Source organism: Carcharhinus amblyrhynchos, chromosome 2 (assembly GCF_965287045.1).
Source record: "Carcharhinus amblyrhynchos chromosome 2, sCarAmb.v2.hapA, whole genome shotgun sequence".
In the NCBI taxonomy this organism is placed as follows: Eukaryota; Metazoa; Chordata; class Chondrichthyes; order Carcharhiniformes; family Carcharhinidae; genus Carcharhinus; species Carcharhinus amblyrhynchos.
In genome coordinates this window covers 119317703-119332862 of record NC_137325.1, presented here as the reverse complement: position 1 = coordinate 119332862, position 15160 = coordinate 119317703, and the positions used below count along the sequence as shown (strand labels likewise).

At 40.8% G+C, this 15160-nt stretch overlaps 1 protein-coding gene across 8 annotated transcripts in view; it reads left to right on the top strand.

Annotated features, from left to right (window-relative positions):
- Nucleotides 1–15160, top strand: part of znf438 (zinc finger protein 438) — a 215410-nt gene that overhangs the window by 168982 nt on the left and 31268 nt on the right. For 5 of the 8 annotated variants that reach the window (XM_080211935.1, XM_080211925.1, XM_080211945.1 and 2 more), the window contains 2 exons: nucleotides 215–300; nucleotides 12136–12261. The exons of 1 other annotated variant lie outside the window; for it this stretch is intronic. In XM_080211935.1, the coding sequence (XP_080068061.1) occupies nucleotides 215–300; nucleotides 12136–12261 (212 nt within the window). The remainder of the gene's footprint in view (nucleotides 1–214; nucleotides 301–12135; nucleotides 12262–15160) is intronic. 2 more of the 8 variants (XM_080211954.1, XM_080211980.1) reach the window with 2 other exon arrangements.

Here is a 15160-nt window from a genome sequence, read left to right as displayed (position 1 = left end):
CACCAGAATGATAGGGAGTGGGATAGCTTGGTCTTGGGTTAGGACATAGCTCGGCACAACATTGAGGGCCGAAGGGCCTGTACTGTGCTGTACTGTTCTATGTTTCTATGTTCTATGAAGTGCCATATCACGTGAGTAATACAATTGTGCTTTTCTTTCACACAAGACAATAGCCTCTTGTCATTTCCACTGTCTTGTAATCTCTTTGTTACAGGAGAGAAGTTGGCAGTGTAGATGACAGCCAAACACAGAACTGTGAAGAGATGCAGGATTTTATTCATGACTCATCAAAGTTGGCTGGTAAGCTATTACCTTTCAGTAAATGGAGTGACGAGTGGAATTATAAGAAATCTTACTGTAAGTTGTTGTTGATGAAGTGTGTATCTCTCACCTATGGTGTTATAATTTCTGAGAGTTAATTACCAGATGTTCCTTTTGCACTTCAGTTGCTGAAAGCATGTTAACCCTCCTGCCTTCTGTAATAATTATTTGTCTGTTTGTCTGTTGGAGAAATTGCCTTGTGATCTGAGGCTATGGAAGAAAACACCACTCTTAAGTGCACAGCAGCCACATGAAGTGGGCATAGAGGTATGCAATGATAAAAGGGTAAAGAGGAGGATTCCTTTAGAGATCAGGTGCAATCAGGAATCAAGTAGATAGGGTTGTTAGGAAGGCATACGGTGTCTTGGCGTTTATTGCTAGGGGGATTGAATTTAGGAGCCGCAGCGTCATGTTGCAACTGTACAAAACTCTGGTGCTGCCGCACTTGGAGTATTGTGTGCAGTTCTGGTCCCCACATTATAGGAAGGATGTGGAGGCTTTGGAGAGGGTGCAGAGGAGGTTTACCAGGATATTGCCTGGTATGGAGGGGAGGTCCTATGAGGAGAGACTGAGGGATTTGAGGTTGTTTTCGTTAGAAAGAAGGCGGCTAAGAGGGGACCTTATTGAAACATATAAGATGATTAGAGGTTTAGATAGGGTGGGCAGTGATAGCCTTTTTCCTCGGATGGAGAAAGCTAGCACAAGGGAGCATAGCTTTAAATTAAGGGGTGGTAGTTATAGGACGGATGTCAGGGGTAGGTTCTTCACCCAGAGGGTGGTGAGGGATTGGAATGCCCTGCCTGCTGCAGTTGTAAATGCGCCTAGTTTGGGGGCGTTTAAGAGATCCGTGGATTGGTTTAGGTTAGAGGGTCATTGCTTTTTAACTGGTCGGCGCAACATCGTGGGCCGAAGGGCCTGTTCTGCGCTGTAGTGTTCTACATTCTATATGCTGGCATTTTTTAAAAATGCTGTTGCACTTTGTTATGCAGTGCAGTCAGGTAGGTTGAGTTAAATTTAAATAGTGGACTTAATAACATTCTTATCCTTGCATTACCATTACTTAAATTTATTTTTATATTATAGGTTTATATTTCAATTTTTCATCCCAGTTCACCTTCCCCACTCAGAACCGCTTTCAGTGTTCATATCTAAACAGGTGCCATTAATATCACTTCATGGTGGATCTGATGGTGATATGTTCGATGTTTATGCACGGAAGTCATTCCCAAGTTAGTTGCTTGAAAAATACTAAACGCAACAGAAATATTAAGTTATATGATGGAAATCTCAGAAGGCAGCCAGGGCAGCATGGTGGTTAGCACTGCTGCCTCACAGCGCCAGGGACCCGGGTTCGATCCTGGCTTGGGTCACTGTCTGTGTGGGGTCTGCATGTTCTCCCTATGTTTGTGTGGGTTTCCTTTGGATTCTCCAATTTCCTTCCACAGTCCAAAAGATATCTTCAATCTCTCCTTACACCAATCTGAGGCCCCTACCTGCTTCAAGAAGACGACCATCATCCCGGTACCAAAGAAAAGCCAGGCAACATATCTTAATGACTATTGCTCAGTGGCTCCAACATCCACCATTATGAAGTGCTTCAAAAGGCTAGTCATGCCACAAATCAATTCCTGCCTCCCAGATTGCCTGGATCCACAACAGTTCGTCTATTGCCGCAACAGGTTCACAGCAGATGCCATCTCCTTGGCTTTGCATTCAACCCTGGAACACCTATATAATAAAGACGTCCATGTCAGACGCCTATTCATAGGTTAAAGTTATACCTTTAACACCATTATTCCTGGGAGACATCTCCAAACTCTGTGGCCTGGGGTTTGGCTCCTCCCTCTGCAACTGGATCCTAAACTTCCTAACCCACAGACCGCAGTCAATAAGGATCGATAGCAACACCTTCTCCACGATTATCTTCAATACCGGTGCTCCGCAAGGCTGTGTCCTCAGCCCCTAACTATACCCCTTATGCACCACTGACTGTGTGGCCAAATTCCCTCCAACTCGATTTTCAATTTGCTGATGACAACACCGTTGTGGGTTGAATCTCAAACAATGATGACAGTACAGGAAAGAGATAGAGAATCTGGTGAACTGGTGTGACGTCAATAAACTCTCCCTCAATGTCAACAAAATGAAGGAGATAATTATTAACTTCAGGAAGCATAGTGGAGAGTATGCCCCTGTCTACATCAATGGGGATGAAGTAGAAGTGCTCACGTGTTTCAAGTTTTTAGGTGTCCAAATCACCAACAACCTGTCCTGGTCCCTCCATGCTGACACTATAGTTATGAAAGCCCACCAATGCCTCTAATTTCTCAGAAGACTAAGAAAATTTGGCATGACCACTGCAGTTTTTACCAACTTGTGCAGATGCACCATAGAAACATTCTTTCCAGTTGCATCACAGCTTGGTATGGCCCCTGCTCTGTCCAAGACTGCAATAAACTACAAAGGGTTGTGAACAAAGCCCAGTCCATCATTCAAACCAGCCTCCCACATACTGATACTGTCTACACTTCCCATTGCTTCAGAAAAGTGGCTAGTATAATCAAGGACCCCATGCACCCTGGACACACTCTCTCCCACCTTCTTCCATTGGGAAAAAGATACAAAAGTCTGAGATTACGTACCAACCGACTCAAGAACAGCTTCTTCCCTGCTGCCGTCAGACTTTTGAATGGACTTGCCTCGCACTAAATTGATCTTTCTCTACACCCTAGCTGTGACTGCAACACTGCATTCTCTTGTTTCCTTCTCTATGTATGGTACGCTTTGTATAGTGTGTAAGAAACAATACTTTTCACTGTATACCAATACATGTTCCACAGGTTGGCGCAACATCGAGGGCCGAAGGGCCTATACTGCGCTGTAATGTTCTATGTGACAATAATAAATCAAATCATTGCATTGGCCATGCTAAATTTTCCCGCCATGTACCCGAACAGGCGCTGGAGTGTGACGACTAAAGGATTTTCACAGTAACTTCATTGCAGTGTTAATGTAAGCATGTCTGTGACACTAATAAATAAAACTTAAACTTAAATGGGTTGCTGCTGTATCTCTGCTGTGCTCTTGTTTGCATACTCAGTGTTGCTTGGAGTTCCATTTCCCTCGGCCTTTTTGGATCTATCTCTGTGTGCCTCTTTTGCACTGTCAATGGATTTTATATTTTTTTCTTTGTCTATTCCCTTCCTCCATCAACTCAACAATCCTCTCGAGCACAAGTACATTTGATGAACTTGGGGAATATTCTTCAGTATTCGATGTAAACTTTAGTGTTCTTTATTTAAAGCATTATTTCACACTTTTTGTCACACTGCCCTTTGAAACATATGAAAAGAAATTCTTCCTCCAATTTCCCTACACAATTCCAAGTTAGAGTGGCAGGCAGACAAACATTCATATTTCAGGCTCCTTGTACCAAGATTGTGAAAGCAGCTCATGTACATGAGTACTCTCCATGATGCATTTTCCCTTTGCTATTCCGCAAAACATTTTAGTTCCATTTATTGCTTCCCCTGTACACCATGCCTGAGATTGGAAATCTAGTGAGTGAGAAGATACACTTGGGTTTCTTTAATACAGAACACTGGAGCTCGAATATGCTGCGGTATATGATGGAGTGGTTTGCACTGCTGCCTCATAGTGCCAGAGACCAAGTTCAATTCCGGCTTGGGCAACTGTGTGGAGTTTTCACGTTCTCCCCATGTCCCCATGGGTTTCCTGTGGGTGCCCCCGTTTCCTCCCCACAGTTCAAAGGTGTGCAGGGTTAGGCAGATTGGCCATGCTAAATTGCCCCTTGGTGTCCAAAGATTCAGTGGATTAGCTATGGTAAATGCATGGGTAGGTCTGAATAAGGTGCTCTTTGGAGAGTTGGTGCAGACTCGATGGGCTGAATGGCTTCTTCTGCACTTCAGGAATTTTATGATTAATATTCAACAACATTGCATTTTTCTTTCTGGATTCCTGTTTTCCAGCTTTTTGCTTGTTCGGCTGATGGCTCATGCAAGCATTAACCAATGGAATAAAATCTCTGATATGAAGCTATTCTGCGACCAGGATTTTGTCTGTGACTTCATTTGACCATGTAATTATGCTTCATAGGATCAACACACCTCCTTTAGATCACATTGCTGTGAAGTGCAGGTGCATCTATTGCTTATGCAAAATAGCAAACAGTCCCAGATAATTCACCATGGGAATGAACACTTCTTTGATTGTCTACATCTGTTGCAATAATGTAGCCAAGGCCAGTGACAAGAAAGCAAGACTAAAACATCTGCCCAAGAGACCACCAACAGATGCTAACATTGCAGATGGTTTGCACAATAGTTATTCAGTGTCAATGGCAGGGTACTTTGACAGCGCAGTGTTATTAATCTCTGACAAAGAAAGTAATGGGTGCCTTCAACAGGCCAGAAAGCCTTTCTTTAATCAAGAACTAATTGATAAGAAAGAGGCTTTATTAACTGCTTAACATCTGTAAAATGTGATTAGAACTTTACCTGCTATATGACGGGATTTTGACTGGAGGCGTGTTGCATTAATTGTGAACTTGTATCTGGTGTAACATAACTTCCTCAGGATGTTGAGAAGAAGAAATAAAATATTTGGAACTATTTAATAAACAAAAAAATTTTTAAAAAAAGAAAAAAAACTTCCTTGGAAGTGGATAGGAAGGACTCACACCTCATTAACTCTGTTGTCTTCCAAGTTGTACTTTTCCTTTGATATGCATCCAACTGCACAGTGGTTCGCACTGCTGCATCACAGCACCAGGGATCCAGGTTCAGTTCCTGGCTTAGGTTGCTGTCTGTGCAGAGTCTGCATGTTCTCCCTGTGTCTGCGTGGGTTTCCTCTGGGGTGGTCCGGTTTCCTCCCACAGTCCAAAAGATGTGATAGTTAGGTACATTGGCCATGCTAAATTCTCCCTCAGTGTACCTGAGCAGGTGCCAAGAGTGTGGCAACTAGGGGATTTTCACAGGAACTTAATTGCAGTTTTAATGTAAGCCTGCTTGTGACACTAATAAATAAACTTAAATAACAAGCTATTGTCTTCAGCACAAACGTGATTATATAACTGCACCCTTGTTAGAACTTTAACGTCTGCATTCATAGACTCGTACAGTGCAGAAGAGGCCCTTTAGCCCATGGGTCTGCACCAACACATGAGAAGCATCCAATGTTTAAACAGAAAACCATCTACATCTGCCCACCACCTCGTATATTTAAAGAAACTGAGCATCACAAATAGATTGTAATTTGATTTCAGAAAATTATCAAAAGTTTACCAATTTACAGTTTGAAGGTAAACATAAATGTTTTGAATTTATTTTAATTAGCACGTATTTGTATATTGGCTTTCTCAATTGTAACTCTGAATAATCCAATACAATATTAATTGGAAAATAATTTAATAGTCTGTAAGCTTTTGTAAGGATATGATATACTTAAGATTGGAGTTGGTCGTTGGTGCAGGCAGCATTGTAGCATTCTCTTGGTCACCTTTGTCATGTACCTGCAGGCCAATCTTCCATGTTCTGATTTGCATTAACATGTCCTCTCCTCTGCAGGGATATATTTCAGGTTATGAGGCAGTTCTATGGCCTGTACCATAGGAAAAGAGTCTAGACTGCTTGAAATTTTCACCATTTAGCTTTAGCTTTTGCTTCCATGTGTTGGTGAATTGTTCAAAACTTTTCCCAGAGGGCAGTAATGCATATTCTCTCAGTTAACTTGTGTCAATCTGGGCAACTCTAGTGGAACCAAAAGAGAAAATGCTGGAAAATCTCAGCAGGTCTGGCATCATCGGTAAGGAGAGAAAAGAGCTGATGTTTTGAGTCCAGATGACCCTTTGACAAAATTTTGTTTCAATTTAGGTGGAATTTGCATCCCTAAGGGCTGGTCTAATAATTATGGGAATGGATCACAGGGGGCATTCATGCCCCCGGTGACTGAGTAAATGCATTTTGGTTTCCTTGATGCAGAACACTGGAGCTCCAATAGGGTGCATTAAAATTTCCACTGTTGAGGGGCAGTTTAAGAATATTGCATTCTACCCTCTTTCTGGATTACTGATAGAACATAGAACAGTACAGCACAGTACAGGCCCTTCAGCCCTCGATGTTGTGCCGAGCTGTGTCCAAACCCAAGATCAAGCTATCCCACTCCCTATCATTCTGGTGTGCTCCATGTGCCTATCCAATAACCGCTTGAAAGTTCCTAAAGTGTCTGACTCCAGTATCACAGCAGGCAGTGCATTCCACACTCCTCCAGCTTTTTCCTCATTCATTTTGATGGCTCATGCTCACTTTAACCGACAGAATAAAATCTGCTGACATGAAGCCAGGAATTTTGTTAGCAACTTCATTTAACATGATAATGTGTTCCATGGGACCAACATTTGTACTTCTTTTATATCTCATTACTGTAAAGTGCAGGTGCACCCATTGCTTAAGCAAAACAATAGTCCAAAGATGTGCAGGTTAGGTGGATTGGCCATGCTAAATGTGCAAGGTTGCACGGCTAGGGCTGAGGGGAGAGGCTGGGAGGCATGCTCTTTTGGAGAGTCGGTGCAGACTCAATGGGCAGATGGCCTCTTCCTGCACTGTAAGGATTCTCTGGTTCCATGATGAGGTGCGAGGCACCAGGTGGAAGCCAGCCAGGGTGAACCCTGCACATTTAGCATGACCAATCCATCTAACCTGCACATCTTTGAATTGTTACTTTGCATAAACTTCAAATGTTAGAAATAAATAGTTCATTTTTACTTATCATATATCGCACTCTCCTCTAAATTACAATTCTTATCGCAAACGCTTCACATGTTTTCCCAGCACGGTTGGGTTGCAATGGGTGGCTTCCTTTTGAATTTCCCAGCTGTGTAACTTCTCTAATCTCAGCACTATCTCTCACTGTGAGGGGCTACCATGTGAACAACTTCTAGCTTCAAGCTGCGCCGATCTTCCAGCCTCCTTTAACACCTCACAAACAATATCTTCAATCTGAGTGCAAACTCCCACCCACATTCTGCTTGGTGAAGGAGGGAGTCAACAGTTTCTCTGCTTAAGGTGCAGTCCAGGCTGATCCTGTCTCTTGTTCTTTCCTTCTCAATTGGCTGTAGACCCGACCAGATAAAACCACAGCAGCTGTCTGTCTGCCTGACTGACGTTCCTGCGTTTAAAGGAAATCTGATCTCAATGGCTTCCTTTTCCTTATGGCAGCAGAAAAATGCATCAACAATTTTACTTTGCTACATGGTTAATTAGTTATTCTTCATCCTAACTTTCTTAGAGGTGAAGAGATACTTTGCAACAAGACTGTTTACAACTTAATACCTTTAACACCGTTCTGGGACTTTGCCAATTTAGAAATTGTTGTAATTGTCCCCAGTATAAATACCTTTCACCTCCTATTTAATTAAACAATCTGAATCTTCCTTAAATCTCTAATAATTAAACCGCTCAGACTTGCTGTCAGGCATACTCTAGCATAGGTCAGATGACCCTTATCGATCCTATATTTAATCCTGCGGTCCCAAAATATAATCATTTTGCAAACCAAAGATACAATCTTAAAACATAATCTTATAGTGAAAGAGATGGGATGTGCTTATGTACCTCCTCCAGGATGCAATGAAAATCAACCACCAAACACTACTTAGTTTCAATTCCCAAGTTGTCTACCTGTGTTAGCCATTGAGGAGTAGCAGAGGCCTGGGAATAGAAGGGAGAAATCGGGGGAAGAAAATTGTTGAGAATGAGAGGAGGAAACTGGATGATGCAATGACATTGCCTTCTTTGATGCCGACTTCATTGACCTCAGAAGTTCCCAATGGCTGTTACCTCATAACAGAAAATTCTTTATGATTTGGCTATAATTGGCTATAAGTTTGAGGCAACACAGGATATCAAAAATTGTCGTTCTGAGATTTGGCCAGATGTACATCATTTGGACAGGTTAGAGGAAGCTAATTTGACTTCAAGGAATGTTACGCCTGACTTGGAAATGATTTTGGATGCGTAAAATAGGATGCATTTCTTTTTCCAACACTAAAATCCCTTACCTTGAAAATCAAATATTTTTAAAAATTGTTCTGGAGAATAATAATATTTCATTTCACAAACTCTGATGTGGGTTATCATGGCAGATTTGCTAGGTACCCTTGCAGCAGCATTTTGTAATGACTGTAACTGATAATACTGGACTGCCATATCTCAAATTGGAATCTGTCTCAACTGATTGTAATGTTTCTCTTTATTGTGGAAACAAATTGGGAAAGCTACTGAACACAAAAGCACAGGAGTCCAGTAATAATTTTTAAATGCGAAGAATTTAAATGTTAATTAAAAGGCAGAAAAGATAAAACTTCAACACACAAGATAAAAGATACAGTTAGAAATCTTAGAAAATAACCCTCCTCTCCCTTCCCCACTTGCCAAAATGTTCTTTTAAAGGTGCTCAAAACTGTCATTTTTGCCAACAGCCTGAATGGATTCTTAACCATAAAATCCAGGAAATGATAGCGAGAAATTGTTTTAACTTCAAACAGAAATACAATCCACGACTTTGGAGAACAAATCCATGCTGATATGGTTTTCCAAAGGGAGATTTGGAACAAATTGTTTTTCGGGACAAATATTCTCCAGACCCAAAACTAAGATTTTCACAGATCTTCAGCACACTCCAAAACATAGGAGTTGGCTTTCAGTGCGGGACTCCCTTGACGCCAATGCCACCAGCCCCCCCCCACCAACCCCACACACACACACACACACACACACACACACACGATGAAAATCAGTTTTCGTAAATATCTTTTTGTTCCTTTCATCATAGTCCCCCTTTGTCTCAAATATCTCTTTAGAAACTCCGTTTCCCAAACATTAAAATCTTTTATGTTCCTATTATATGTCTACTTTGGGTCAATAAAATTTAAAAAGCCCGCCCATGTTTACTCATGAATCTTTCATAAAATGCCAATGTTCTCCACCTTTGAGATGCCTTCGAGATGCAAAAGCTACAAATCATTTTCAAAATTTATCACCAAATGCAAATTTCAGATTTACTCTTTCAAAGAACAAAGAAAATTACAGCACAGGAACAGGCCCTTTGGCCCTCCAAGCCTACACTGACTTAACTAAAACACCCTACCCTTTCGGAGACCATATCCCTCTATTTCCATCCTATTCATGTATTTGTCAAGAAGCCCCTTAAAAGTCACTACTGTATTCACTTCTACTACCTCCCCCTGCAACAAGTTCCAGACACCCACCACCCTCTGTGTAAAAAAAAATCTGCCTTGTAATCTTTAAACCTTGCCCCTCTCACCTTAAATCTGTGCCCCCTAATAATTGATTCTTCCACCCTGGGGAAAAGCTTCTAACTATCCACTCTGTCCATGCCTCTCAGAATCTTGTAGACTTCTATCAGTTTGCCCCTCAACCTCTGTCGTTCCAGTGAGAACAAACCAAGTTTCTCCAACCTCTCCTCATAGCTAATGTCCTCCACACCAGGCAACATCCTAGTAAATCTTTTCTGTACCCTCTCCAAAGCCTTCTGGTAGTGTGGCGACCAGAATTGAACACTGCATTGCAGGTGCAGCCTAACTAAGACTCTGTAAAGCTGCAAAAAATGACTTGCCAATTTTTAAACTCAGTGCCCCGGCCAATGAAGGCAAGTATGCTGTATGCCTTCTTGACTACCTCCTCCACCTGCATTGCCATTTTCAGTGACCTCTGTACCTATACACCCAGGTCCTTTTGCTTATTGATGCTCTTAAGGGTTCTGTCATTTACTGTATATTTCCCACCTGTATTAGACCTTCCAAAATGCATTACCTCACGTTTGTTCTTGTAATTTAAGACACATCATCAGCCCTCAATAGAAAATGCAAGAAGACAACATCTTTAGTCTTTTATGCCTTAGATTCTGCAGACAATCTGACTAATTTGGAACACACAGACACAGCTTACCCTTAGCTACGCATAAATACAGAAATATCACAATTCTTATTCAGATGAATCAATTATATTAGTCCCAAAGTCTCTTAATTTTATCCCACCTTATAACCCTTTTGAGAACTCTACATTTCTCCAATTCTGACCTCTTGTGCATTCACAGTTTTGTTGCCCCTTCATTATGATTGTACATTTAGGTGTCCAAGCCTAGGGTCTTTGAAGGTTCTAATTGAATCTGCTCCCACCAAACTGCCAAGCAGAATATTCCAGATCCTAACTACACTCTGCATTTAAAAAAAAATTTTCCTGATGTCACTGTTGCTTCTTTTGCCAATGGGAATTGTTTCTCTCCAACTGCTCTGTCCAGACTTTTCATGCTTTTGAAAACGACTATTAAATCTACTCATCATCTTCTCTTCTCCAGGAGAACAGCCTCAGTTTCTCTAATCTTATCAATGTAGCTGAAGCTCCTAAAGCCTGGAACCATTCTGGTCAATCTTTTGTACACCCTGACTTCACATACTTCTTGAAGTGTGGTACCCAGAATTTGATACAATACAACAGTTAAACCTGAACTGGGGCCTGATACAGATTCACCATGACTTCTTGCTACCGTTTTCTTACATGGTTAATTCCAAAGTCCAGAATGTTGTGTGCTTTAACGCTTTCTCAACATGCCTCACCATCTTCAATAATTTGTGTACAAAACCCAGCTCCCTCTGCTTCCTTTAGAATTGTACCCTTGATATTATGTTGCATCTTTGGTCATACTCTCTCCTTGATTCTCTTGTTTCTTTTCCCTCTGAACTTTTATATACTTAGCCTGTTTCTTAATCTCCTCTTTGATAGGCTGTTTTGTCAGCCAGTTTTTTTGATTCCAAATTACCTGAACCAGATCTATTCTCACCCTATGAAGTTAACCTTCCCCCAATAAATTATTTTTACTTTGCATTGCCTTTTCCATAGCTAATTTAAACCTTACGAAGCTATGTTAACTCCTGTAAGTGTTCCCCTACTGACACTTGATCCACTTGACCCACGTCATTTCCCAGAATTAGATCCAGCAATGCCTCCTTTTTGTAGTTGGACTGGACATGCACTGACCTAGAAACTACTACTGCATGCACTTCACCCCTTTTCTGTGCTTTACTCTATGACTATCCTAGTCTATTTGAGGATAATTAAAATCCCCATTACAATTACTTTATTGTTTTTGCACATCTCTGTAATTTTCTTGTTTTTCTATATCTTTTCCAATAGATGATGGCATGTAGAATGCATAAACATTAGTGTAAGTTGTTGTTATTCTTGAACCACCTGATAGAAAATTGCACATCACTGGGGACAGGTTTTTGGGGGGCGGAGAGGTGAGATAACAATATCTTTTTTGGGCAAGCTTGTCTGTTTATCTGGAGCTGCTCCTCCTGGAGGTTGATCAGCTCTGTCTGTCCTGGCTGAAGAACTCTGTAAACCAAGTGGGATACATTTGAGGTGGTAGTTGGATTATTTCCAAGGCCACTAATTACTGAATTTAATGGGAAATGGATGGGATCACAGTAATATCAGTAAAAGCTCATGTATAACATAATTTGATTTATTCAATCACTGTAAATCAGTGGACCTAATTAGAAATGGATAGAATCACAGAGTGATGGTACCATAAATATCCAGGAATCCCTTGTTTTAAAAAAAGATCCAGTCACTAAAACAGTGGCCTGAATATTTTCAATTACCTCATTGGAACCCAGTAAATTTTGACAAGAGATATTGGCAGCATTGGTATTTAGTTTTATTACTTTCTACCATTGGCGATCGGTTTGTGACTGATTACTTACTGTTACAGGGCTACAGTTATTTCATTTAAATCAAAATGAGAAACAGCAGGTATTGCCAACTGCATTTGGTCAACTCACACAAGAGAAACATACTGGAATGACAGATGGGCCTAACAGTGTGCAGAAGGACAAAGGTAAATGGCTGAAGAATCTGAATTAGTACTTTGAAAAACTTATAAATGTATTGATCAGTACAAGGTTATGCTTTGATCCAGCAAAAAATGTTAATATGTTTCAAGAAACTTCCTTTAGAGAATAGTGGAAGAATAGATGAGAACTGAGATGAGGAGAAATTTGTACACCCAGAGGGTGGTGAATGTGTGGAATTCACTACCACAGAATGTAGTTGAGGCCAAAACATTGTGAGATTTCAAGAAATTAGATATAACTCTTGGTGTTAAAGGGATCAGGGGAAAGGGGAGATCAGGATATTGAATTTGATGATCAGCTATGATCAAAATGAATGGTGGAGCAGGCTTGTAGGGCCCAATGACTTACTCCTGCTTCTAGTTTCTGATTTCAATAACCCCTTTTCACAATTTTGTGTTTTCGCATGAAACCAACTTTGATTGTAACCCCTGCTGTTTATAACAGTTTGATTGCCATTTAAACACCTGTCATCATAGCTGTACAAAGGCATGAGTTTATTGCAGCTCAGAAACCTGTTTATTTAAAATAGTTTGAGATGTAGAGAGGAAGCATGTCTTTCTGTATGAAGGCTCAGAAAAAGAGAAGCAGTTTGGCAATATCACAGACTTAGGAGAACAAAAACAAATAGGGAGTAAAATGCAAATACATGAAATCAAGTAAGGAAAGAAAAATCTTTCAAACTGGGAGGCCAGTGGAGTTTAAAGATCAGATAAGTTCTTGGGGTAAATTAATAGAGATTTCAAATCAACAGGCTTAATAAATGAATTTGTCGGCAAAATCTAGGATCTTACTTCAATTTATGATATGTAACAGTCAAGTAAAATACATTGGCACATGTTGTGCTTAGGAATTTTCAAGGAAATGGGAAACAAAATAGCAGCCTGTTTAATACTTTGCCCCATCAATATAGTAAATAAACAGAGCGTCCTGTAGACCAATGGATTCTTCAGGCAACCCAACTGGAGAAGAGGAGCAGGAGCTGCATACCAGCTGAATGTGGTCCCATTAGGAATGTCAACATGGCTGTTCAAACTTGTTTTAAGTATTTCCATCGTACACTGAAACAGCAACAACTGGAGGACATGACTTTAAAATCATCACCCCAAAAACAATGCAAAAAGTTAGGAGAATTTAGTTTTTTTTGCAAATCTTCCAGAAACTGTGGTAGAAATAAAATAGTTCTTAAAAGAGGTGTGGGTTAATACTTGAAAATATGTTTTAAATTTATACAAAGAAAGGAAAGCAGAATGGGACCAAGCTCATTACGAGAGCCTGTGCTGCAGTATTTTAGGATTCAATGCCTTTAACTGCAGTTGATTGTTTTCCCCCGCGGGTGAGTTTTTCAGAGAGTGCTTTTCAGTAACAATGCTCATTTTATATCCACTCATCCATAGCTGGGTGCAGAAGGGATCAGATGGGTGGTGTTTTATGTACCACCCTAAACTAGAATATAGTCTAAGTTCGACCTACAAACCAGGACTGATCACCTCCAGACCCGTATACACTGAAATTGCTTATTGCTCCTTGGACTAACCAAGGGGATTGCCAACCATGGGTTGTGGCCACCTCCCCTCCCCTCCCCGCCCCCCCCCCCCAACCCAGTGGAGTTGATCCCATTGGGAGACGTGAGCTCTGAGCTAGGAATATTGATTGGAGATTATGGCAGGACATTCCTGCAACCAGCGCATTAGGCCTCATCAGAGTTTTCAAAATGGTTGTGGACAAAACCTCTGCTCAACAATTCAGCAAGGTCATACCAGTTTTCAAGCCACGAAATGCATTCACTGTGGTGGGGGGTGCGGTTTAAACCTCTTTGCAGTTTTCTGTTCAGCCTTGCCATTTATATTATCATCACTCAAATATAATAGATTTTCCACAAGTTATCATTTGTAGACTCCTTACTTCTTGTGAGAAATTTGAGTGTTCTACCCAGCAAGCTGAAATGAGGCAAAGTAATAGAAGGATTAGGGATTGCTATAGGTGATAAGCTGGCTAGACTGACAAAAGTCCTCTGACTAGCAATGTGAATTGCTGTTTTCAGTAAGCTGAGGTGTAATATTTTCACTTGCGATTAACTTCCGTCTGTATCCCACTGTGTTCATTTCTGTCTCTGCCTCAACATGTTCAAAATATTTGACCATACATGACCCGGTGCAGCTCCTTTTATCTCTAATAAGTGACTCCTCTTGTGCACTGAAAATGTATTCTTCTGTTGCTTTATTTCCTTGTGTAACAATTTCTTAGTGAGTGAGCTGTTCAGCAAGATAGGTTTAATGTCCCTTATTCAAATAGTCATTTGGTAGTACAAAGCATGAATATTGTACTCGTCAGGGCAATCACAAGAAAACAATGTCAGGGGAAACAACAATGTTTTATTGTATGAGAAGAAGATGCTGATTGGCTGGCAAGTGGCCTGTGATTGCCCTGGATAATGCACCGGTTGATGGTGATTGACAGTTAACTGCCAAGTTTGAAATTTAAACCAGGCAGCTTGACTCTGGCTGAGGTATTGTTCTGTGGAATGAACCAGCGAATGTCTATCAGTTGTTTTATTTAGCTGAAATAGGCCTAATGTGTGTTCTTTCTGTCTGCAAAGAGCAGGATCTTGTGCATTAATATATGTAGCTTCCAGTACACATACATGCACCACACTGTGAGTCTGACTGACGATCTTAAATTGGTCGTCAGCTTAATTTTTTAGTGCACTGAGAATTATTCATTAAATGTCCAATTGTGTAATCACATCTAATGTTGGACACTCTGGTTTGCATTTTGCAAGCACGGGCTGATAAATTATGGCCTGTATCTTGCCCTCAGCAGAAAGGACATGCTATTGTGATTACCAGTCTTTGGGATGTACAGTCTAAATACCTAGCATCACAC